The sequence below is a fragment of the Mustela nigripes genome, chromosome 9 (genome assembly GCF_022355385.1).
Source record: "Mustela nigripes isolate SB6536 chromosome 9, MUSNIG.SB6536, whole genome shotgun sequence".
NCBI lineage: Eukaryota > Metazoa > Chordata > Mammalia > Carnivora > Mustelidae > Mustela > Mustela nigripes.
In genome coordinates, this window is record NC_081565.1 from 30796900 (window position 1) to 30820845 (window position 23946).

The 23946-nt window shown below is 39.6% G+C and overlaps 1 protein-coding gene across 1 annotated transcript in view; it reads right to left on the bottom strand.

Annotated features, from left to right (window-relative positions):
• The window catches only part of INVS (inversin), a 165677-nt gene that overhangs the window by 53528 nt on the left and 88203 nt on the right, over positions 1 to 23946 (bottom strand). The window contains exons 7-11 of the mRNA XM_059411193.1: positions 23580 to 23689; positions 19486 to 19657; positions 13626 to 13781; positions 13007 to 13236; positions 8232 to 8338 (exon numbers count right to left, since the gene is read on the bottom strand). Of these exons, the coding sequence (XP_059267176.1) occupies positions 8232 to 8338; positions 13007 to 13236; positions 13626 to 13781; positions 19486 to 19657; positions 23580 to 23689 (775 nt within the window). The remainder of the gene's footprint in view (positions 1 to 8231; positions 8339 to 13006; positions 13237 to 13625; positions 13782 to 19485; positions 19658 to 23579; positions 23690 to 23946) is intronic.

Consider the following 23946-nt stretch of genomic DNA (forward strand, 5'->3'; position numbering starts at 1 on the left):
CAGAGAACAATTTAGCAAGATCTGTCAACATTATTCATGCACCTGTCCTTCGACATGTCCCTTGCAGGCATACATCCCACAGACCTGCTCTCGTGAAGGAGATGCTTTCTGTACAAGGATATTGATAGACGCACAGTCTGAAACAGTGAAAGAGTGGAGATGACCTCAGTATCTACCAACAGAGCATCTCTTACATAAAGTACAGGCCATTTGTGTGATGTGGTCACAGCTGTGCTGTGGCATATGAATAAATAAGGAACAACATCCGGGATATCTTGTTACATGAAGAAAATGGAAAAAAGAAGAAGAAGAAAAAGAAGAAGGAGGAGGAGGAGGAGGAGGAGGAGTGGGAGGAGAAGGAGAAGGAGAAATAATAATGGAGCAGTATTGGGGCACTTAGGTGGCTTAGTTGGTTAAGTAACTCTTAATTTCAGCTCAGGTCATGAACACCAGGTCATGAGGTAGAGCCTGGCATCAGGCTCCACGTTCAGCATAGAGTCTCCTTAAGACTCTTTCTCTGGGAAAAACCCAAAGACTCCACCCTAAAACTGCTAGAACTCATACAGAAATTCAGTAAAGTGTCAGGATATAAAATCAATGCACAGAAATCAGTTGCATTTCTATACATCAAAAGCAAGACAGAAGAAAGAGAAATTAAGGAGTCAATCCCATCTACAATTGCACCCAAAACTATAAGATAGCTGGGAATAAAGCTAACCAAAGAGACCAAGAATCTGTACTCAGAAAACTATAGAATAGTCATGAAAGAAATTGAGGGAGACACAAAGAAATGGAAAAATGTTCCATGCTCACGGATTGGGAGAAAAAATATTGATTTTTTAAAAAGATTTTATTTATTTGTCAGAGAGAGAGAGAGAGAGCACAAGCAAAGGAGGAACAGGCAGAGGGAGAAGCAGGCTCCCCGCTGAGCAAGGAGCCCAGTGCAGGGCTTGATCGGGATCATGACCTGAGCTGAAAGCAGACACTTAACCGACTGAGCCACCCAGGTGTTCCAAGAAAACATATTGTTAAGATGGCTATGCTACCCAGAACAATCTACACATTTAATGTAATCCCTATCAATTCCCTATCCCAGAGGAATTTTTTTTTTTAAAGATTTTATTTATTTATTTGACAGAGAGAAATCACAAGTAGATGGAGAGGCAGGCAGAGAGAGAGAGAGGGAGGGAAGCAGGCTCCCTGCTGAGCAGAGAGCCCGATGCGGGACTCGATCCCAGGACCCTGAGATCATGACCTGAGCCGAAGGCAGCGGCTTAACCCACTGAGTCACCCAGGCGCCCTCCCAGAGGAATTTTGAAAAAGAAAACCAAAATTGGTGACAGCACAATTCCAGGCTTCAAGCTCTATTACAAAGCTGTAATCATCAAGATGGTATGGTACTGGCACAAAAACAGACACATAGATCAGTGGAACAAAATAGAGAGCCCAGAAATGGACTCTCAACTCTATGGTCAACTAATCTTTGACAAAGCAGGAAAAAATGTCCAATGGAAAAAAGTCTCTTCAAAAAGAGTGCTGGGAAAATTGGACAGTCACATGTAGATGAATGAAACTGGACCACTTTCTTACACAACACACAAAGATAAATTCAAAATGGGTGGAAGACCTAAATGTGAGACAGGAAACCATCAAAATCTTAGAGGCGAACACAGGCAGCAACCTCTTCGACCTCAGCTGCAGCAACTTCTTCCTAAGAACATTGCTGAAGAACATTGCTCTTGCACAGCAAAGGAAATGGTCAACAAAACCAAAGACAACTGACAAAATGGGAAAAGATATTTGCTAATGACATATCAGATAAAGGGTTAGTATTCAAAATATATAAAGAACTTACCAAATTCAAGACCGCAGGAAAAAATAATCCAATCAAGAAATGGGCAGAAGACATGAACAGACATTTCTGCAAAGAAGACTTCCAGAAGGTCAACAGACACATGAAAAAGTGCTCAACATCACTCGGCATCAGGGAAATACGAATCAAAACCACAGTGAGATACCACCTCACACCAGTCAGAGTGGCTAAAATTAACAAGTCAGGAAATGACAGATGTTAGTGAGGATTTCCCTAAGGCAGCAATGTCCACAGCAGCCCAACTATGGAAAGAGCCTAGATGTCCATCAATAGATGAATGGATAAAGAAGATGTGGTATATATATACAACAAGATATCATGCAGCCATCAAAAACTGAAACCTTGCCATTTGCAACGACATGGATGGACCTAGAAGGTATTAGGCTAAGCGAAATAAGTCAATCAGAGAAAGACAGTTATCATATGATCTCAATGATATGTGGAATTTGAGAAACAAGGCAGAGGATCACAGGGGAAGGGAGGAAAAAATGAAACAAGATGAAACCAGAGAAGGAGACAAACCCGTAAGAGACTCTTAATCTCAGGAAACAAACTGAGGGTTGTTGGAGTGTAGGGGGTTGGGAGTGATGGGGTGGCTGGGTGAGGGACACTGGGAAGGGTATGTGTTGTAGTGAGTGCTGTGAATTGTGTAAGACTGATGAATCACAGACCTGTACCCCTGAAACAAGTAATACATTATGTTAGTAAACAAAGACTCTCTTTTCCTCTGCCCCTCCTCCAGGTCTCTCTCTGTAGAATAAATAAATCTTTAAAAAACCCAGAGCAGTATTCTGGCATGCTCCATTTGTATGAAAAAGAACATATCTCTATATTCTTATCTATGTAAAAGATATCTCTAGAAGTTTACCAAGAAATTCGTGGCGGTGACCCTGGGAAGGATGGTGGTTGTCTCTGAGGCTGGGGAGTGGGGGGGGTGGTGGGGAGGTGGGGTGCACTTAGTTTTCATGCCTTTTACATTTTATACACTGTGCATACCTTTTTTACAAATGTATTATTTAGAAAAGATGAGTTGTATTGTCAGATGCTTGTATATTTTAATCTCAACTGGCTACTTTCTAGATGCATAATTTTAGGCAAATTCCTTTCTTACAATATATCTTCTCTATTTTTAGAAATACAAAATAATCAGATGAATACACAGAAGAACATAATGGTCATCTGTATTCTCACCCTTAGAATTAACCAATATTATTATCTTGGCAGGTATTACTTTTTAAAATGGTTACTTTGCAATAACGACACATATTTAAAGAATTCCAACAGTGCAAAAAATACAAATTTGAAGTTAAAAAAAAACAAACAACCCAGTTCTACCTTCCAGAAATGGTAACGCTGTCACTTCTTAACACGCTTACCTTTTCTCATTGCAGACTTGGCACAAGAAGGAAAGGAAATAATAAGTACAAAGAGGATAATACTGTGCCTTGCATAAAAGAGGCCATTAATAAATGTCAGCTGCTGTTGGTCTTATGCTAGGACACCCTTGCAGCAGGGTTGGTGACACTGTGGTCGCACGTCCTCAATATCATTTCCATAGGACCCAAACTAGTAGTTACGACCGCCAAATGGCTGCCAGGGATCTGAGTCCTGTCTGGGTGGGTGTTACTAGTCCAGTGCAATCAGAGATGCGAGGAAGACATCATCAGCTGATTTATGAGGTGGAAACACTGATGATTATACGGATGCACGATTAGACACAGAAAATCGTCCAGTGATTATAGAAATTTTCTCTTTTCAAAAGTCACTTGACAGTCGGTCAGACATAAAAGGAGGATATTTCTCAATATAAGCAAAAGGGTGATTTGGTCACTTCTAGAAGAAAACCAAATTCAGAAAGAAGTCCCAAATACTAAAATTAAGAAACTCTCATTTTAGGACATCTTGATTTGCCTCTCCTGTCCAGGGACCAGAAGGCCAGAAAGCAGAGGTGCCTGCATAAACTTTAAAACATTATTTATTTATTTATTTAAAAGATTTTATTTATTTATTTGACACAGGGAGACACAGCGAGAGAAGGAACACAGGCAGAGGGAGTGGGAGAGGGAGAAGCAGGCTTCCCACTGAGCAGGGAGCCAGATGGGGGGCTCAGGGCTCATTTCCAGGACCTGGGATCATGACCTGAGATCATGACCTGAGCTGAAGGCAGACGCTTAATCACTGAACCACCCAGGTTCCCCAAAGAAACATTATTCGTAAGTAGATGGCATCTTTTAAATTCAGAAGAACTTAAAAAATTTTCACCATATAATCTATTTGAAAAAGATTTGTTACTATTTTAAATTTTTAAGTCCAGTGTCATAAACATAGAGTGCTAAATTAGTTTCAGGTATACACTATGGTGATATGGTGATGAAGTGTAATCACTATGCATTTTAAAATGCCTTTCATGACTGTACTCTCCCCAATGGAAAAAATTATCAGAGTCACAGAACTCGGTGACAGTAGAGCTAAATGGAATTTGAGAGGTCATTTAGTCTATCACCTTCCTTTTATAAATGAGTCAACAGATCCAGAACGACTAAGCAACTTGCAGAAGATTATGTAACTAGTTCCCTGCAGAACTCAGACCCAAACTAAGACCATACGACTCCCTGTTCAGTCATCCTTCCACAGACGTCTATCAGTTTTTGAGTATAAATCTCTAACAGAATTAAAGTGCTTCTCAAATCAACGTGCAAATAACATATGTATGTAGTAAGATTGGTCATCTTTTCTATAATTACTAATACGGGGCATCTATCACACAATATACAAGCAGGATTATCAAAATCTGATTTATGAAAGTAAGGCCTGACCTCTGCTTTTACTATATCTCTCAGGGCTTGCGGATGGAAAATTGCATTTCAAATGTTTTAAATACCTTTATCATGGAAAAACTGTATTTTTATTATGAAGCTTATGCTTCAAGCATAAGCAAAAGTAGAGAGAATAGCATCATCATTTATATGCTTATTACCCAAATTTAACAATTAACAACATTTCTGCCACATTTGCTTCCTCTAGCCCCTTCCTTATTATTTTTGCTCAACTGCTTTAAAGCAAATTCTAAAATTCCTCTATCATTTAATGTCTGTGCATTTCAGTATTCATCAATAAATAAAACAGACATAAGCACAATGTCATTATGGTATTAACAAAATTAATAGGAATTCCTCAGCAAAATCTAGTACCTATTCCAAATACAAATTTCCCTGATTTTCTCAAAAAAGTGTTTTTTATAATTGGTTTATTCAAATTAGGATTCTCCGTCAATGTTTGATTTAGGGAAACACAGTCCAAATATCTTGAGAGATTTTAAGGACTGAAGTCTATGCCTTAGTGTTTAGGCACTGACCATGCTGTAACTATTACTACTGAATCTTTCTTCACTCCAGATTCAATTTAGAAACATTCAAGTGCTGTGAATATTCCCATCGATGTTGGGAGGGTGGCTGTCAGATAGTTATTGACTGAAAGCCAGCAGTAGTTGGCAAAAATTATGTCTATACAGTGCACATTCAGAGGTTGGTGTCAATGCATGAGAAGTAAAAATTAGCACTACACTGATGGTAACCAGTCAAGAAACAATGTAGATAAAGACCAGATACAAGATACAATTGGACTTGCCATGCAGCACTGGTCTGATGGGATGAGGGGAATGCCTAAACTGGAATGTCAATAAACATAAAAGGCAGTGTCAGGTTCTGACATTTGTACATCAAGATGCATTGCTGATGAAACATTAGAGGAGGCTGGGATATTGCCACTGTCCATCTTCATCTGTAGATTGGCAAGTACAGTTAGGAGGATTTTTCCCGTGGTCTTTCGGTCTGTAATTAACATACGTTTACTCTAGGAGGCAGTAAGCACCGTAACTCATATTCTTTCCTAGGCCTAAAATTCATGTCTTACCAAAGAAACGGGACTTGAATTACAAAAATAAACATTTTTATTGTTTCCTAAGAAAACAGGAAACAGGCTGTTAGATAAATACTGTTAGAGAGTAAATCCTTTATAATAGAAATAAATCACCACTAATTTTTAGGATTCTTAATCTTCCCCTTCTCTGTTTTTTTAGTGTTTCAAAGAGAGAAATCTGCTCCTTCACGTATCTGGTTTAATGTCAAAACCTCAGCCCCGAGGATTCTGCTTGGCGTTCCAGCTTCCTTCAATGTCCAAACCTCTAAATCTTCGAGTCTTTTTGGCTTTATGGTTGTCATTTGACGATAATAGAGAGAGTTCTTTACATAACCCTTCTCAAAGTTAGACATACTAGTCTGGTTTATTTAATTCTGTATGTACTCAAAAAATTCCAGAAGTTTCTAATGCAGCCATTTGGCAGGGGATGGTACTGGGAGCCTAACAACGCAACAGTTCTTTACTGACTATCTACTTCTTGGAAAGTACTGTGAGCAACACGGAGATGACAATGGTCTTCAGGAGTTCTCTGCTAATACGGAAGACAATTTACATAAAATTATAAAATAAAGCGAAATGTGCCAAGTGCTATACAAACTCACAGTGTAGGGGAGAACAGTGTTTGGAACACATGCCTCTGGGACCAGAACAATCCTCTCAGGCGAGACTGCATTTGAGTGGAGGAAGGCCATGACTAATAATCACATTAGAAATGTGATTTAGGGGGTGCCTGGGTGGCTCAGTGGGTTAAGCCACTGCCTTCGGCTCAGGTCATGATCCCAGGGTCCTGGGATCGAGTCCCACATCAGGCTCTCTGCTCAGCAGGGAGCCTGCTTCCCTTCCTCTCTCTCTGCCTGCCTCTCTGCCTCCTTGTGATCTCTGTCTGTCAAATAAACAAATAACATCTTAAAAAAATAAAATAAAATCTTAAAAAAAAAAAGAAATGTGATTTAGGGAGGCTACTTTGGAAGCAGATGAACTGAATGGGGGCTAGTTCAGAGGGAGGAAAACAGGGAGGAAGCATTTTGACAGCCCCAGGAATGCGTCAGAGGGCAAGACTAGACGACAGTGCTGGTCAGGAAGAGATGGCAGTGGGGACTGAGGAGAGACACTGAGCCTGAAGGACAGATTTAGAACTCCCCGGCCCCCAGGTGACCCCCAAAGCCTCGGTGGTAGGTCAAAGAGCCCAAGGAGATGGGCTTGAGAGAAAGACCCAGTCCCTGAAGAGTTTATATTAAAGAAATAATAATAATAAATAAAAAATGGAAAAGGAGCTAAAATAAATGGAGAATGAGCAGACATGACCGGTAGAGAATCAGGAAAATATACTGTTGAGGAAGCTTAGAGAAGATACGGTCCCAGTATGGTAAAGAAGGGGGTGGTCAACAGAATCGGGTGACACAGACAGGTCGGTGAGAGTGGACAGAGGGACCGGCGTAGGATTTATTAGTGAGTCTGTCAGTGACCAGTCAGCACGGTGTCAGCGTCACTGTGAGGATGGACGCCAGACCGTGAAAGCTTGACCTGTGAGCAAGAGGAAATGGGGCAGTGCGGACCCACCCAGAGAAGGAGGGCTTTACAGGCAGAGAAGACAAACCTCAGAAAATAACTGGAGGCCATCACTAATGGGGAGAGGTTCCGAAAGAAGTGGGAGAGATAAAAGGGGTTCAGCCCAGAAAGGAGGAGCGGGTTTCGGAGGCAGGTGGCCTAGAGAAAGCTCCTCCTTCTCCACAAGGTCTGCCATCTCCTGCAAGAAGTGGTGGTGGCTCTGGGGGAGGGGCACGGTGTCAGAGGGAGAGCCGCTGGAGTTACAGCAGCGACAACAACCAAGGCACAGACCTGACTGGAGCTCATGTGTGGAAGTCTCATCACAAACTTGGCTGTCACTGACAGATGATCAGAATCTTCTTAGACCCAAGCCCGCCAAGAACCTTTCCTGCTTAGACTTCGCACTGTGTCCGGTCCTTTTTAAGGGGCTTGGGCCCTTGGGCATAACTCCAGCCGAGCTCTGTGAATCCTGTGTTAGTCAGTCACCCCACCTTCTCCTTGTCTCTTCATGCCACATGGTGGCATCTCTATCTACTACCTGATAAGATCCTGTTCATCCAGAGAAATGTCTTGAACATATGACCCATTCCTAGGCCCGGTCCATCAGGACTCCCCCGATGGAGCCACAAGCCAAAAGAACACATTTCCTCCTCTGTAGTTTGTGAGCTTTCCAGAGGTAAATCTAAAATTCTGAATAACTATAAAATCCCATGATTCTAAATCAACACTACATGAACTTTCATTCTTTCCTTCTGGTTTAGGATTTCTTCGTGTAACATTTCCTTATGAGTGTACCTAGTACTTCTGAACTAGTATCTCAACTTGAAGTTTTTTAATAGAGCAGAAAGGAAGTGAGTTGAATGGGAACACATTCTTTTTGTCAACAACCTACCTTTCTTCATTGTTTTCCATCTGATTAGGGAAAGCAGCAAAGTCTAGTAGTAATTTAATAGCATCAAGGTATCCGTTGTTACAGGACCAGTGCAAAGCTGTTCTTCCCTGTAAGCACGAAATAAAATCAGGTATATCTGGAATAGGTACTTTTGGACACACAGTTATTGATGCTAACTCAAAAATACAAATAATTCTCCCAAACTGCTTAATTACAAAAGGGGAAAATATTAAATATACAGCGGAGAAAATGGATGGTATCTTAACTAAGTGATCAAAATTAATATCATGTTAAGATGATATTAAACACATGGTTTTTCCAGAGGTGATACCCTGAGAAGGATTCAGTATCACCCAACCAAATATTTCAATATTCCAACCAAAAATGTTAAACGTAAACCTAGTTATGAGGAATCATAAGGCAAACTCAAATGGAGTGAGATTCTACAAAAATAAATGACCTGTATTCTTAAAACAATTCAATATCATGAAAGATAAAGAAGGCATGAACCATTGCTAGAGATACAAGAGGGATATTTCATAGTTTTAAAGGAATCAGAGAGGAAGATACCACAACCCTAAGTCTGTATGCATTCACTAACACAGCTTTTAAATATACAGAACATAAAATGATAAAATTAAAAGGGGATATGGTCAAATCCATAATCAGTGAAAGATTTTTAACCCATCTTCTATAATAGTTCATAGAACAAATAAATGAAAGGACAGTAAAGATACGGAAGACCTGAACAATACAGTAAAAAACTTTGACCTAAATAATACATATAAAATTTTGCATCCAACTATGACACAATTAGTATTCTTTTCAAGTGCACATAGAGCATTTACCAAAGTCAATCATATACAGGGCCACAAAGAGAGTCCTAAAGGGACTTTGAAGGATTAAAATAATTCTAAAAGAAAATAAAATAATTCTGTTATTCTGACTGTTTTTGACCACAGTAAAGTTTAAGTTACAAATCAGTATGCTAGACAGAATAAATGCCTTTGCAAAGGTCTACATCCTAATCTCTAGAATCTGTAACTGTGTTGTGTTATTGGAAAGGGGAAATTAAGATTACAGATGGAATTAAGTTTGCTAATGAGAAGATTATCCTGGATTATCCGAATAGGCCCAATGTAATCATAAGGGTCCTTGTAAGGGAAGGAGGGGTGACGTAGTGTGAGAGAGACTCGGTCAGTCACTGCTAGGTTTGACGATGTGGGAATGAGACCACAAGCCAAGGAATGATGGCAGCTTCAAGAGGCTGGAAAAACAAAGAGGGAGCTTCTCCCCTAGAGCTTCCAAAAGGACACAGTCTTGCCAACACTTTGATTTTTAGCCCAGTGAGACCCATTTCAGAATTTTCAACATCCAGAAGAGTAAGATAAAAAACTTGTGTTGTTCTAAGCCACTAAGTTTGTGGTAATTTATTATAACAGCAAGAGGACACCAATAAAGTCATTTGCCAAAAGATAACGAGGAAATGCCCAACCCCCTGGAAATTAAGCAATATGCTTCTCAATAACCTATGGGTTAAGTAACAAATTAGAATAGAAACTAGAAAATATTTGAGCTGAATAATAGTGATGGTACAACTTATCTAAACTTTTAGGATAAAGTTAAAGCAGTGCTTAGAATAAGAAGCATGATTAAATACATATCCTGGAAATGAATATTGAAAAAAATCAATGATTTAAACTTCTATCAAAAGAATCTTTTAAAAAAATAGTAAATTAAACCTGAGGAAAGTAGATGGCAGGAAATAATAAAGAGTAAACACCAATGAAATACTAAACAACTCAAAATATAGAAAATCAACAAAGAAGTAAGTCCTTTGAAAAGATGAATAAGATGAAAAAATTTTTTTAAAAAGAAAAGGGACAACACATATTACCAATATATGAAATGAATAAGAGGAAATCACTAAAGGTCTTATATTCATAAAGAAGGTAAGAGATTGGGGCGCCTGGGTGGCTCAGTGGGTTAAGCCGCTGCCTTCGGCTCAGGTCATGATCTCAGGGTCCTGGGATCGAGTCCCGCATCGGGCTCTCTGCTCAGCAGGGAGCCTGATTCCTCCTCTCTCTCTCTCTGCCTGTCTCTCTGCCTACTTGTGATCTCTCTTTGTCAAATAAATAAATAAAATCTTAAAAAAAAAAAAAGAAAGTAAGAGATTATAGGACCAACTTTATGCAAATATATATGATATGTTAATAAAATGGATAAATTTCTCAGAAAATGCAACTTACCAGAGCTGAAAAGAAAATGATTAGAAATCTGAATGTCTTATAATTACAAATGACATTGAATTAGTTATTAATACCTTTGATACAAAGAATACCACTAGGCCAGATGGCTTCACCAGGGAATTCTTACAAATATTTAAGAAAGAAGTGATATCAATATTATGGAAATTCTGTAAGAGAATAAGAGGAACTATTTCCTGACTCTTTTTAATTCACCATATTAATGGCAAAGAGGTGAAAAATCATGTTGGAAGATGCAGAAATAGTATCTGACAAAAATTAAACAGCTGTGAATTAAAAAAAAAAAACCAATTCTTAGCAACTAGTAATATAAGGGAACCTATAGCAAATATCATATTCAGTGGTGAAATATTTCAAGCTTCCCCCTTGAAAAACCAGAATGAATTAAGAATGTCAACTATCACCAATTCTATTTGACACTGTGCTGGAGGTATTAGTTAGTTCAATTAAGGCATACTATTCACAAACGATACACTGTTTATACAGATAATCCAAAACATGAAAACTAACAGAAATGGAAAGTAGCTTAGTATATACTACTTCTGTAAGAAAGCAGTAACTTGTAAAAACAACGTAAAATATACTACAGATTACAAAAGATTCATTTCTAATAACCTGGGGACAAGGAACATTATTTCATATATTTTTCATTATGTCACTTTTTCATAAAGGAAGAATCCTTTTTTAAAGATTTTATTTATTAGATTGAGAGAGACAGGGAAAGAATGAGCACAAGCAGAGGGAACAGCAGGCAGAGAGAGAAGCAGACTTCTTGCTGAACAGGGAGCCTGGTGTGGGACTCAATCCCAGGACCCTGGGATCATGACCTGAGCTGAAGGCAGACGCATAACTGCATAACCGACTGAGCCACCCAGGTGTCCCACATATAGGAAAAATCTTGAAAAGCATTTATTGAATTAATAGAAAATATATTTTCTACCTTAGAAAACATGATATGCTAGTATTTTTGAAGACTTAATGTAATTAAAGTAGCAAAAAATATCAATACTGGCTAAACTGAGAGAGGTTAATACAATACTGCATAGCTGGGGACGGGAAATTAAGCCACATGGTTTAAAAATCCATTCAGCAGGGACGCCTGGGTGGCTCAGTGGGTTAAGCCTCTGCCTCTGGCTCAGTGCATGATCCCAGGGTCCTGGGATTGAGCCCTGCTTTGGGTTCTCTGCTCAGCAGGGAGCCCGCTTCCCCCTCTCTCTCTGCCTGCCTCTTTGCTTACTTGTGATCTCTCTCTGTCAAATAAATAAATAAAATCTTTTTAAAAAAATCCATTCAACCGGGTCACCTGGGTGGCTCAGCTGGTTGAGCAACCAACTCCTAATTTTAGCTCAGGTCATGATCCCAGGGTCATGAGATGGAGTCTCCGAGTCGGGCTCTGTGCTCCATGGGGAGTCTGCTTGGGATTCTCTCTCTTTCCATCTCCCTCTGCTCCTCCCCCTGCTCAGGTGCATGCTCTCTTTCTCAAATAAATAAATAAAATCTTTTAAAAGAATCAGTTCAACAGTATATATCAGAGCTCAGTCACATTCATATACCAATAATAAATAATCTCACTTGGGGAAATTATTCTAGGGAAATAATAAAGAAAAGTTTAATGCACAACAATGATTAATGAAACATGATCTATAACAATGAAAAGTACCCAGCAAAAGGAAATTACTAAATTCTAAAATTGGGGTTACAGGCATAGTTTGGACCGTGACACCCCACAACAGCCCTGCCACTGTTGTCCACCTTAGGGTAATTGGGTGAGCTCCAAGCTTCAATATTGTCACCTGTAAATGGGAATAATAATAGCAACTCCTTTACAGAGTTGCTGTAAGAACTGAATGAGTTATTACACAAAGGTCCTAGAACTTTGGAATACGCAGCATCTATGATTATGCAGAAGATGATGCACCAAATGAGAAAATACTGGTGATGATTTTAAGTGAACAAAATGTGGTCTGTGAAATATCATATATATATATATATATATATATATATATATATATATACACATACATATATGTATATACATCCATATACACATGCCATGTATCTATATTTTATGAAAATTATAAAATTATTCCCATTCTCTGTTATGACTTTGTTAAGGTATATATGGATATAGACAAGAAGTAGAAGGAAAACAGGGAAAAATTAAAACTCTTTTTTAAAAAAAATTTAATTTATTTATTTGACAGAGAAAGAGAGATCACAAGTAGGCAGAGAGGCAGGCAGAGAGAGAGAGAGGGGAAGCAGGCTCCCTGCTGAGCAGAGAACCCAGTGCAATGGAAGCTCCATCCCAGGACCCTGGGATCATGACCTGAGCCAAAGGCAGAGTCTCAACCCACAGAGCCACCCAGGCACCCCAAAACTCATTTTTAATTAACAGATAAATTTGTAAGTTATCTGTTTGGGAAAAGGTTTTACTTTATTTTAGTTAATGACAAAGAAATATTCTGAACCTCTGCGAGCAAGCAACATAGAAAGGTCTAGACTGTCTACCTCTTTGTCTTGAATATTGGGGTCTGCGTTATTTTCCATGAGCACAGCCATGCAGTTGATGTAGCCGCCGTACGCCGCACACTGCAAAGGGGTTCGTCCCGCGTAATCTTGCACATTTGGATTGATCTTGTTTTCTATCAATATCTGGCAAACATCAGCATTTCCTCCCAGTGCTGCCCAGTGTAGAAGAGAATGTCCGTCCTGATCAACTAAATCTACCCTTGCTCCACCTGAAAAAGCAAAAATATAATGACAATGTCCAAAAGAGAGAGCATTGATCAAAAAGAACAGAAGTCTGAAAAAAAAAGAATGTAACAACAGTCCCTTCAATGCTTTACTCGTACTCTTAGCAACATACCTCCGTGTATATTACCTCCTTCAGAGTTTTACAGTAAGCCTGTAAGTTGGTCAGGGCAGGAGTCATTTTTCTTTTATACGAAGTGAAACAGGATTGGGCAGGTGAAGTGGCTTTTCCCAAACCACGCAACAGGCGGAGCTGGGAGTGACCCCAGGGCCCCACCCAGGCGGCCCTCTGCTCTGTAAGCGGACTTTCAAACAGCGCCTGCAAAAATTCCTACCTTTTGAGAGTGACTTAGTAGGCGCACCCTTACTAACGAACCTTTAATAAGCGTCTGAATCACATCTTTGTGTCCCATCTCACAGGCTCGGAAGAGCGGGGTATGCTTCATGACGTCGGTGGCATCCACCTGAGCATTGTTTTCCAGCAGTAACTTCACGGTGCTGACGTGGCCGGAAAGGGCAGCGGCATGTAAGGCTGAAAAGAGAGCGACAGAGAGCAACCGATGCTTGGGTAACAGCTTCGCCTTTTCCTTACGACACAGTACCGCGCCTCCTCTTCTGATGTCCTCATCATTCTGGCTAAATGCAGTTGAATCTTCAGGACTCCCTCCTGTCCACTCCTATAGATTTCAGCCTTCCTTTCTAGTCATAGGCACTACTTCCACTTTCCCGGTCCTTCTACCTTTCTCATCTCACTGTTTCTTCCTTTCCATCCTAAGGGTCTGGATGCTTTCCCTTCCTCGGTTCCAGTTCGTCTTTTCCTCCCTCTAAGGGGGTGAGGGAACCAAAATAGACAGAGAGAGAGATGATTTGAATGATGCAGGCAGTTCTGCCCACCAACCCGCTCGATAAACATACGCTAGGGGGTTGGTGCGACGGGAAGCGTCAGTCCCTGGGTCCTTCAGGGGCTGAGCCACGCTATTCCTGCCGGTGGCCTGCGCACCCCTGTGGTACGGGGGGGGGGGGGGGGGGGTGCGCACAGCCCACTGCCTTGAGTGCATTTTTCATACAATGTGGCTCCAAATGCAAGTCACTCATTTCCTCCGGGCCCAATTTAAGAAACAACAATATGTTTCAACAAGGGAGAAAAAACCTGAGGAGGAAGGCGGTCTCCTCTCTGGTGCCTTCCTGTGGGGTTTGAAAGAGTAATTTTGATTCTTTGGGGGTTTCGGTTCTGCTGACCTGTGCCTGTGTTACTCCCCTCTCGTGCTTGACTTAGGCCAGTCCTCTCTGGATTACGCTTTAAATTCTATTTAAATACATCAACATGGAGGCTTAAGTGGGTAGAAGAATAAATGAAACAAGATGGGATTGGGAGGGAGACAAACCATAAGTGACTCTTAATCTCACAAAACAAACTGAGGGTTGCTGGGGGGAGGGGGTTTGGGAGAAGGGGGGGGGATTATGGACATTGGGGAGGGTATGTGATTTGGTGAGTGCTGTGAAGTGTGTAAACCTGGTGATTCACAGACCTGTACCCCTGGGGATAAAATATATGTTTATAAAAAATAAAAAATTAAAAAAAAAAAAATAAATACATCACTCCTTAAATTCTGAGTCTGCCAGCATGACGTCTAGAGGCCTGGGCCACTTCCTTCTAAGTCTCCTGGCCCTATAATGCCTAGAGCAATGTTTCTTTCATAAACTGTGATCCATGGAGCAAACCCAGGGTGCCTACAAAAGTGCAGATTCCTGGGCATCTGTTGAGAACCTTCTATGGGCTGGGTATGAATGTAGTGGTGGGAATCCAGCAGACAACAAAATAGATAAGATTATGTTCTAGCAGGAGAAGCAAAATAAAAACTGAACAGATAAAGTATTAGATGATGGTGGACAGTATGACTGGAGTAATACGAGGTATCTTGATGTTCAGAGTATCTGGGAGACCGCTTGAACAGGTGGGGATGAAAAGCCTTGGTAAGGAGCTGACACTGAAGCTGAGACCCGGGTCACAGAGAGTCAGCAATGTAGAGATCTTGAGAGGAAGTAGTTCAAGCAAAGAGAAGAGTTAGTCCAAGAGCAGGAACAACTTTATGTGCTGAGGGAAGGCAAGGAAGCTGCCACACAATGAAGTAAGGCAGAAAGGTCGAGAAGGCCAGATCCTAAGGGGCCGCACAGGTCCCAGGGATGAAGGCCCTGAAGGACTTCACACAGGTGAGTGATATCATTGGACTGGTGCCTTAATGGGATCACTCTGGCTGCTTTCAAGAGAACGTACTGTAGTAGGTGAGAACGTAAGCAGGGATACCAGCGAACACTATTGCAGGAGGCTCAGTAAAGAAGGCTGATGGCTGGAACTGCGCTGGCAGGAGTGGAGCTGAAGAGAAGCAGAAAGATTAAGGATATACGTTAGAGGTGGAGTCAATAGGACTTAGAAGATCTGAAACAGATTTTTGTCTGTATAGCCTGGGAATCTGTATGTAAACAAACACCCTTGCAATTCTTACACGCATTTGTGCTGGAGGACCCTGATCTGCGTGGCTAAAAGTTTGGCCCAGACAAAATTCAGAAGAGCGTGAGAGACTTCAAATGTCTTAGGTGCTGCCATGTGGAAGATAGCACAGAGCAGAACGTTCACGTTGATAAATCTGGGCTCAGTGTAAGAAAGACATTCTGACAGGAGTTAGGTTAAGATGGAAGTAGTGGGTTCTCCATATTGGAGCCATGTCATTAGAGGCTGACAGACCGTCGGTGGGAATGTTGTAAGGTAGATTAAGTGTGCTACATCTATGATAGTTTGGTGACTTTCACATTTTAAGAGCATAAGAATACATCTGCCCCCAAAGGAAGCTTTATAAAACATTCAGCATATAAAACTGGTAAGACGGGTGCCTGGGTGGCTCAGTGGGTTAAAGCCTCTGCCTTCGGCTTAGGTCATGATCCCAGGGTTCTGGGATTAAGCCATGCATCGGGCTCTCTACTCAGCAGGGAGCCTGATTCCCTCTCTCTGCCTGCCTCTCTGCCTAATTTGTGATCTCTGTCTGTCTAAATAAATAAATAGATAAATAAATAAATGAATAAATAAAACTGGTAAGAGTTGAGCAGTTCTGACTAAAGCAGGGGTGGAGGGTTGCCCACTTAAGTAACCGCCCTCCTTGGTAATGCTTCAAGCACTCTATAGATACCTATTGTTCTGAAAAATATGGTTTGGAAAACCCTGGACTAGATTTGATTTTAATGTACTTTCTAATTGCAAAATTCTACAATTGTGTGATGTGGCGTTAGTATGGAATAAATACTGTTCAGATAAATGTCAACGTTGAAAAAAAAACCAAAAAACCAAAACCATCCCAAAATCCTGACTAAGCAAAAGATAGAATTCATTTTCTTATCAATTGAAATTTCCCATTTCTATTTGCATTTACATTACTTTAAAGGAACCTTAGATTTAACTATTGTTGCTTCCTCTTTGAGAAGGTATCACAAATTTACAGAGGAGCCCTAATTTTTTTTAATTTAACTTTTTGTTATGGAAAATTTCAAACATATTCAGAAGAAAAGACAGTAATCTAGAGAACACAATACAGCCATTCCCTAGCTTAAGGGACAATCAGTAGATGCTTGGTCTTGTTTCATCTACCTGCCATCCCTTGTCCCCACTTTTGTTTTGAATAAAATTCTAGAGTCTTAGCTTTTCATTTGTAAATATTTTAGTACAGTGTATCTAAAAGACATTGTTTTTCTTTTTTAAAAACACAACCACTGGGGTGCCTGAGTGGCTCAGTGGGTTAAAGCCTCTGCCTTCAGCTTGGGTCATGGTCCCAGAGTCCTGGGATCAAGCCCCAAGTCAGGCTCTCTGCTCAGTGGGGAGCCTGCTTCCTCCTCTCTCTCTGCCTGCCTCTCTGCCTACTTGTGATCTCTGTCAAATAAATGGATAAAATCTTAAAAAACAAACAAACAAACACCACAACCACTGTATCAGTCAGGGTCCATTCAGGAGACAGAATCCATGCCAGAACTTTAACAGAGAGAGTTAAAAATAAGGAATTGTTAGCTATGGACCAAAGAAGGAAAAAAACAAAAAAGGAACACTAAGGGATCACAGAGGTAGTACATGCAGAAGACAGCCAGAAATTCTAGGACCATGGGAATGAAAAGAAGAAGATAGATTATTAAAACTTAAAAGCCTAGAAGAGGAGCCTGTGGAGGAACAGGAAACCAGCAGACAGGAAGTTGTAATCCCATTCTTCCAGTTTTCCAGGTTCCCTCTACTGCCCCCTACAGGAGGATTCTAACAGGGCACCTACTGGCAAAGCAGAAATGGGGTCCGCAGAGCCCCAGCTTTGGCATTGCAAGGAAAAGCTAGTCTTATTATTGTACCTAAAAAACATTAACAAAAATTCTGTAATATCAAATATCTAGAAAGTGCCCATACTATCCTGATTGTTTTATAATTTTTTTTAAAGCTTATTTGAATCAGGATCCAAATAATGTCTGTATGTTGCTGTTGATGAGAACTCTTTTTCATGGGAAGGAAAAACCCTGTAGAGGGATGATGGCGAGAAACTCATTTTTAAAGAAAAGAAATGTCAGGAAGACATATCTGACATATAATAAAATTTCCTTAGGAGAAAGAGCCAGGGAATTAATGAATCTGAGAACAATTTATGTCTGAATTCTACCTATGGTGCACGTCGGAAAGATACCTTTGGTTAAAAGGATGGAACGATCCTTGACCATACTTTATTAAAATACATGAAAAAGTTAAACTAAAAGGATAGCGAGTGATAAAGTGAAAGTCTGCATACTAATGGAAGTCTGACAAAAAATGAAATGTTCACTCCATTTATAAGTTCAATGTCCTACATATATGCACTATATCCTTCTTTAAGAAGCTTAAGGTCTACTGCAAAGCTTTGCTAAAGAATTACTTTTGACAGTTAAAGCTTTTGTTAGAATTGATATTACCCAAAAACTTTGAAAAAAAAAATTTAGAAAGGGTGATGGTTTAGGTATAGGATGGAGATTATTAGGTATAACCCTGCTCTCCACTAAGTGCTGTATCAGTAGTTCTGGAAGCCAAGAAAGATCTCATCCTGGACAACTGATAGGTGCAAATGGCTCTACTATGCTTCTACAAATACAAAAACATAACACCGAGAAGCTTGATGCTGAGTTTTTATTCTGTTGTGTATTGTTGTGCTATCGTTGTGTGATCGTCTTTCTTTTTCAGACTTGCAATTAGGATATGAGGTAGGGACTTCCAAGTTGACAATGAAAGCTAAAAAATTCATACCTTATTAACCAATGCACAAAGTGCTCTCTTATTAGAAAAAGAAAGAAAGAAGCATCTATGAGGGCCTTTGATGCAAATCTAACGCGAAGCTATGAAGCTTCAAGAGTCATGGGGGCTCATCTCTAAAATGGGAGATTTGGGAGGAAGGAATGTTCTTCAGATCTGAGAAAAGAGCACATTAAATGAGAATGGTGAGAACATACTTAGATATGTTATTCCTTAAAATATGATTCTACATTTTTGAAAATATAATTGATAACTACTAAATATACATAGTTTTAAGTACAGGCTTATGGTTTTTTTTACACAAAGATAAATAAGAAGAGTTCTTATAATCATGTCTAAGGAGTATTGAGAGTTTTATTTTTTAAAAAGATTTATTTATCTATTTTTAAAAGAGAGAGAGAGAAAGAGCAAGTTGAGGGAGGGAGAGAGAAAGAATCTCCATGGGAAGCCTGATGCAGGGCTTGATCCCAGGATCTTGAGATCATGATCTCTGGTAAAACCAAAAGTCAGATGCTTAACCAACTGAGCCACCCAGGCATCCCAAGAGCAAGCAGAGATTTTGTTTTTGTTTTTTTTTAATTTTTTATTTAAAATAAATTAATTAACATATATCATATTATTATTTTCAGACGTAGAGTTTTGTGATTCATCAGTTGCATATAACAACCAGGAGCAACCAGAGTTTTAAACCAAATGCCACCATTCATCTGGTGGAAACACAAGTTAAATTTAGCTATCGAACTTGGAGGAAATAAAACCTTTGGAGTGATATCCTGATAGCTGCAACTTAACAAGTACAATTGCAAGTTAAACAATATTAGAACAGGAACAATGATTTCAGGCACTACTGATTTTAGGCACTACTGTAAAGTTTTAGGGCACCTATCCACTTTGGAACCCGAAAGAAAGCAAACCAAAAGCGTCTGCCGGTTCTTACCTGTACCTCCATACTTGTCTGCCATGTTAATATCAATGTCAGATTTTAAACTCAGCATAGTCCTAAGGACATCATCACTGCCTTTTCCAGCAGCCCACATAAAGGATGTTCTTCCTTCGAGGTCTGAATCATCTTTCACTGAAGGATGTTTTAAAAATACTTTAACTGTTTCCTGTAAGAAAACTTCATTAAAAAAATTGAGACAAGAAGGTGGCATTTTCTATGGTTATAAAGCTAGTGGTATATGTGACTTCCACTAAGACACAAAATATTTTTCCCTGCTTTTGAATCAAATGAAATTATCTTTTTATGAATAATGAAACTACAATTTCCATTGAAAGTAACAATCCTCTTTCTTTGTATATTAGTATTAGTTTCCATGCATCTCAAACACATAACCTAACACCCTAATTCAACATCCTCATAATTGAGAATGATCATCCCCAATCAAATTTTAAAATTTTATGACAGTTAAAAGACTAACAAGTATTCAGTATCATAAGCAACAATAAACTATAGGTTTTCTTGGACATTCCATGCAGAGACCTGTATACTCAGCCATGCCTATAGAGGAGGTTAATACATTCTCTCGTGGTTTTGTTACTATAATGTAAAAAATATTTAATGCATTTATTACATTATTATAAATTTAACTATTTATTTAATGCATTTATTGCATTATCGTTAATAACGATGATTGACTACTGAGAAATGCAGTGTTCGATTCATTTAAACAAATATTTATTTAGCAATTCCTGTATACAAGGTCCTTCCTCTATGGAATCACACAAAAATTAGGACCCACAGTAATTCTAATAGTACCTGACAATTTTGTTGTCTTATTTTGTTTTTTAGTTCCAAGTTTTTATTTGCATTCCAGCTAGTTAACATATAGTATATTAGTTTCAGTAGAATTTAGTGACTCATCATTTATATACAACACCCGTTAGTCATCACAAGTGCCCTCCTTAACCCCAATCAACCCATTTAGCCCATCCAACCCCCCACCTCACCTCTGGCAACCCTCAGCTTATTCTTTATAGTGAAGAGTCTGTTTTATGGTTTGCCTCTCTCTCTCTTTTTTTCCCTTATGTTCATCTGTTTTCTTTCTTAAATTCTACACATGAGTGAAATCATATGATATCTGTCTTTCTTTGACTGTCTTATCTCACTTAGCATAATACTGTTTGGCTCCATCCATGTTGTTGCAAAAGGCAAGATCTCATCCTTTTTCATGGCTCAGTAATGCTCTGTCACATGCTCTTGCCTCATCTCCTTTATCCATTCATCAGTCGATAGACACTTTGGGCTCTTTGTGAAATTTGGCTATCGTTGATAAGAGTGCCTAACAGTTTTAATGGCGGCTAATATTCACAGCATTTTAAATTGTTTCCTTCCTTGAGCCTCAGATGCTTACAAACTTTTAGGGTGATCATAGTAACTCCTGCTTGGATAGAGCTCCTGCTTTCTTTCAGAAAAAGGAAAATTCTGGATGCTGTGAACTGGCCAAAGACATGTCAAATGTTGGTGCTCAGTACTCTAAAGCAGGAAGAAATTCAAGGACTCGCCTCATGCAACCCTTCTTTTTCCAGATGAAGAAATTTAGGTTCAAGGTCATACAAACATCGGTGGCAGATATAGGAGTAAAACTCAGAGCTCAGTCACAGCACAATTTCCACTGTACACACTGCTTCCTAGTCTTAAAACTCATTGTTGAGCTGCAGAGGCATTACAATGTCATGCTCCTGGGATCTAGGGTATATGCCTAGTCCATGCTAAATTCGAATAAACACATGGATTTTAGAAGCTGATAACTAAGAGTATCCACTACATTGGACTTGTTGATTATGATAGAAACGTTATCATAATTTAAGAAATAATAGGGCGCCTGGGTGGCTCAGTGGGTTAAGCCTCTGCCTTTGGCTCAGGTCATGATCTCAGGATCCTGGGATCAAGTCCCATATCGGGCTCTCTGCTTGGCGGGGAGCCTGCTTCCTCCTCCCTCTCTTTGCCTGCCTCTCTGCCTACTTGTGATTTCGCTCTGTCAAATAAATAAATAAAATCTTTAAAAAAAAAAGAAATAATAAGTTATATTTTTAAAAAGTTGGTAATGTTCTGGTTTGTTTGCTTTTTACTAATTTGTAAATTTTTTTAATTGGGTATATTTTCTTTTTTTTAATGATTTTATTTATTTATTTGACAGAGATCACAAGTAGGCAGAGAGACAGGCAGAGAGAGAGGAGGAAGCAGGCTCCCTGCTGAGCAGAGAGCCCGATGCAGGGCTCCATCCCAGGACCCTGGGATCATGACCTGAGCCAAAGGCAGAGGCTTTAACCCAATGAGCCACCCAGGCACCCCTTGTTGAGTATGTTTTCTTAACGATGAGTGTTTGCAGAAGTTTTTGTGGGTCTCGTTGTTGCTGTTTTCTTAACAGGGAATTGTAGCCTCTTGAGAGTGAACAGAGTCCAAGAAGATCAAGGGACTTGAAACTGAGCTTAGAAGATTTGCAGAATTACTGAAAAAAATCATCTCTGTAGTCGGCAGATTATACAGAGTAAGTATTTTTTTGAATAAACATCCATAATGTTCTGTCATTCCTTTTTACTCCCAACAGCCTTAGTGACTTAATTGCTAGTATCTGTGCATGTGTTAAATTTGGAGCCCAAGACTTGAATTCAAGATCTTGGGCAAGTTGATTAATCTCTTGAAACGTTGGCTTCTTCCTCTGTAAATTAGGGAAACCACGTCCTTTCGCTGGCTTGTATTGAGGTATGAATTGAATTCTGATTTCCACAGGTTGATGAGGGTGGGCCAGTGAATTTCTTATCTATCTGGAGCAAGAAAGGGTCTGATATAATAGAATGATGGGAGACAGTAGAAGAAAATGGTTTACCAGAAGTCTGGGTGATAAAGTTTTAGAAATGTCAAGAAGGAAGGTTGCTCTAGGGTACCAGAGAGAAAGAAAGTTGGGAAAATAAGATATTTTAGCAATCTGAGTATTTGACGTATTCAGTGATGCATTGGGGAGGTCAGGAAGATGCAATTATGCTCTGCTGATGACAGCATTCTTATAATTTAATGAAACCAAAGTTTTCACTGCACACACCCACACAGAAGGCATAGAATCAACTTGGACTGTTTTGACGTGTGCATCTTTGGGTGAGTCTGTAGTTCTTGGTGGCCACTTACTCAGAGAGCTGAAGCAGCCTAGCCATTACATATTGCTGGCTAGAAGCAATGACATAATGCATTAGAAAATGCTCTGTAAACTACATAAGGGGTGGCAAGGGAAGAATTAGCCATATTCAGTATCTTTGGAAATAATAATTCATATTTTTGCTTTCTCAGCTGTATAATGTATAAAATCATTAGCACTAGCAATAGTGAGAATGCATGGCATTTCTTGCATACCTGATCTGTACCAAGAACTACACTAGGCACTGGTCACAAATTTTCTGTAATTCTTACAACAATCCTGAAGGAAAAGATATAATTATCCTCATCTTACATATGAAGAAACTGAGACTGGAGAGGTAAAAAACCTTGGGCCAGGTCATCCAGCCGGCCAAGAGGAGAGTCAGGGCACCAGGCAAGGTGGGACCCGTTCTAAGGCTTTGCCATATTGCTTTCAGGACAATTACAGAGAGCTGAACACAGCGCATATAAAATGTTAGTGCCATAAAATTAACCAGAAATGGAAATATACTTACACAGAACAAAATGTTACACTGAACAGCCAATATAAAACGGTCTTACAATTTCCTATGACTAACAACTTTACAAAGAGGAAGACTAACCCTTGCATCTCAGCCAGAGTTAACGGTGTGAGCAACTGTTAAGATATAATTGGGACACAAACACAGAAATGAGTACGTGCAAAACTGAGATTTGGATAAGATCAGTGGATTGTAGGGATGCCAATTTCCTGTTTATGATACTGTTTCATACTTTTGCAAGATGTTCCCCTAGGGGTAAACCGGGTGACGGGTACATGGAATCTCGTTGTTTTATTTCTTACGGCTGTGTACGAATCTAGAACGGTGTCCGAATAAAAACTTAATTAAGAAAAAAGAGAACTGTCATGTTTTACTTACGGCAAAGTTACTCTGAGCTGCATAGTGCAAGGGTGTTGCTCCTTGGCTGTCTGATGGGATGGTTCCAGACTTATTTCTTTCTAAAAGGAGATGGACGATCTGTGCGTGGCCTGAGAGCAGACACAACAAGGACTGAGCACGTTAAAGGACCACTTAATTTATAATCTCTTTAAAGGGAAATTTTCTGAATAGCAGCCCCTAGTACAGCCTCTTCTAACTTCTCACTAAAATACTATGCTAATGTAGAACAAAGGCAAACACAACACTAAAATCTTAATGCTTCAATCAGAAAGGAAATGACAATCATTATAATTGCTAGAGTGAGGAGAAGCTGCACCAGGTATCAGCTCAGTGCATTTCGTGGCTT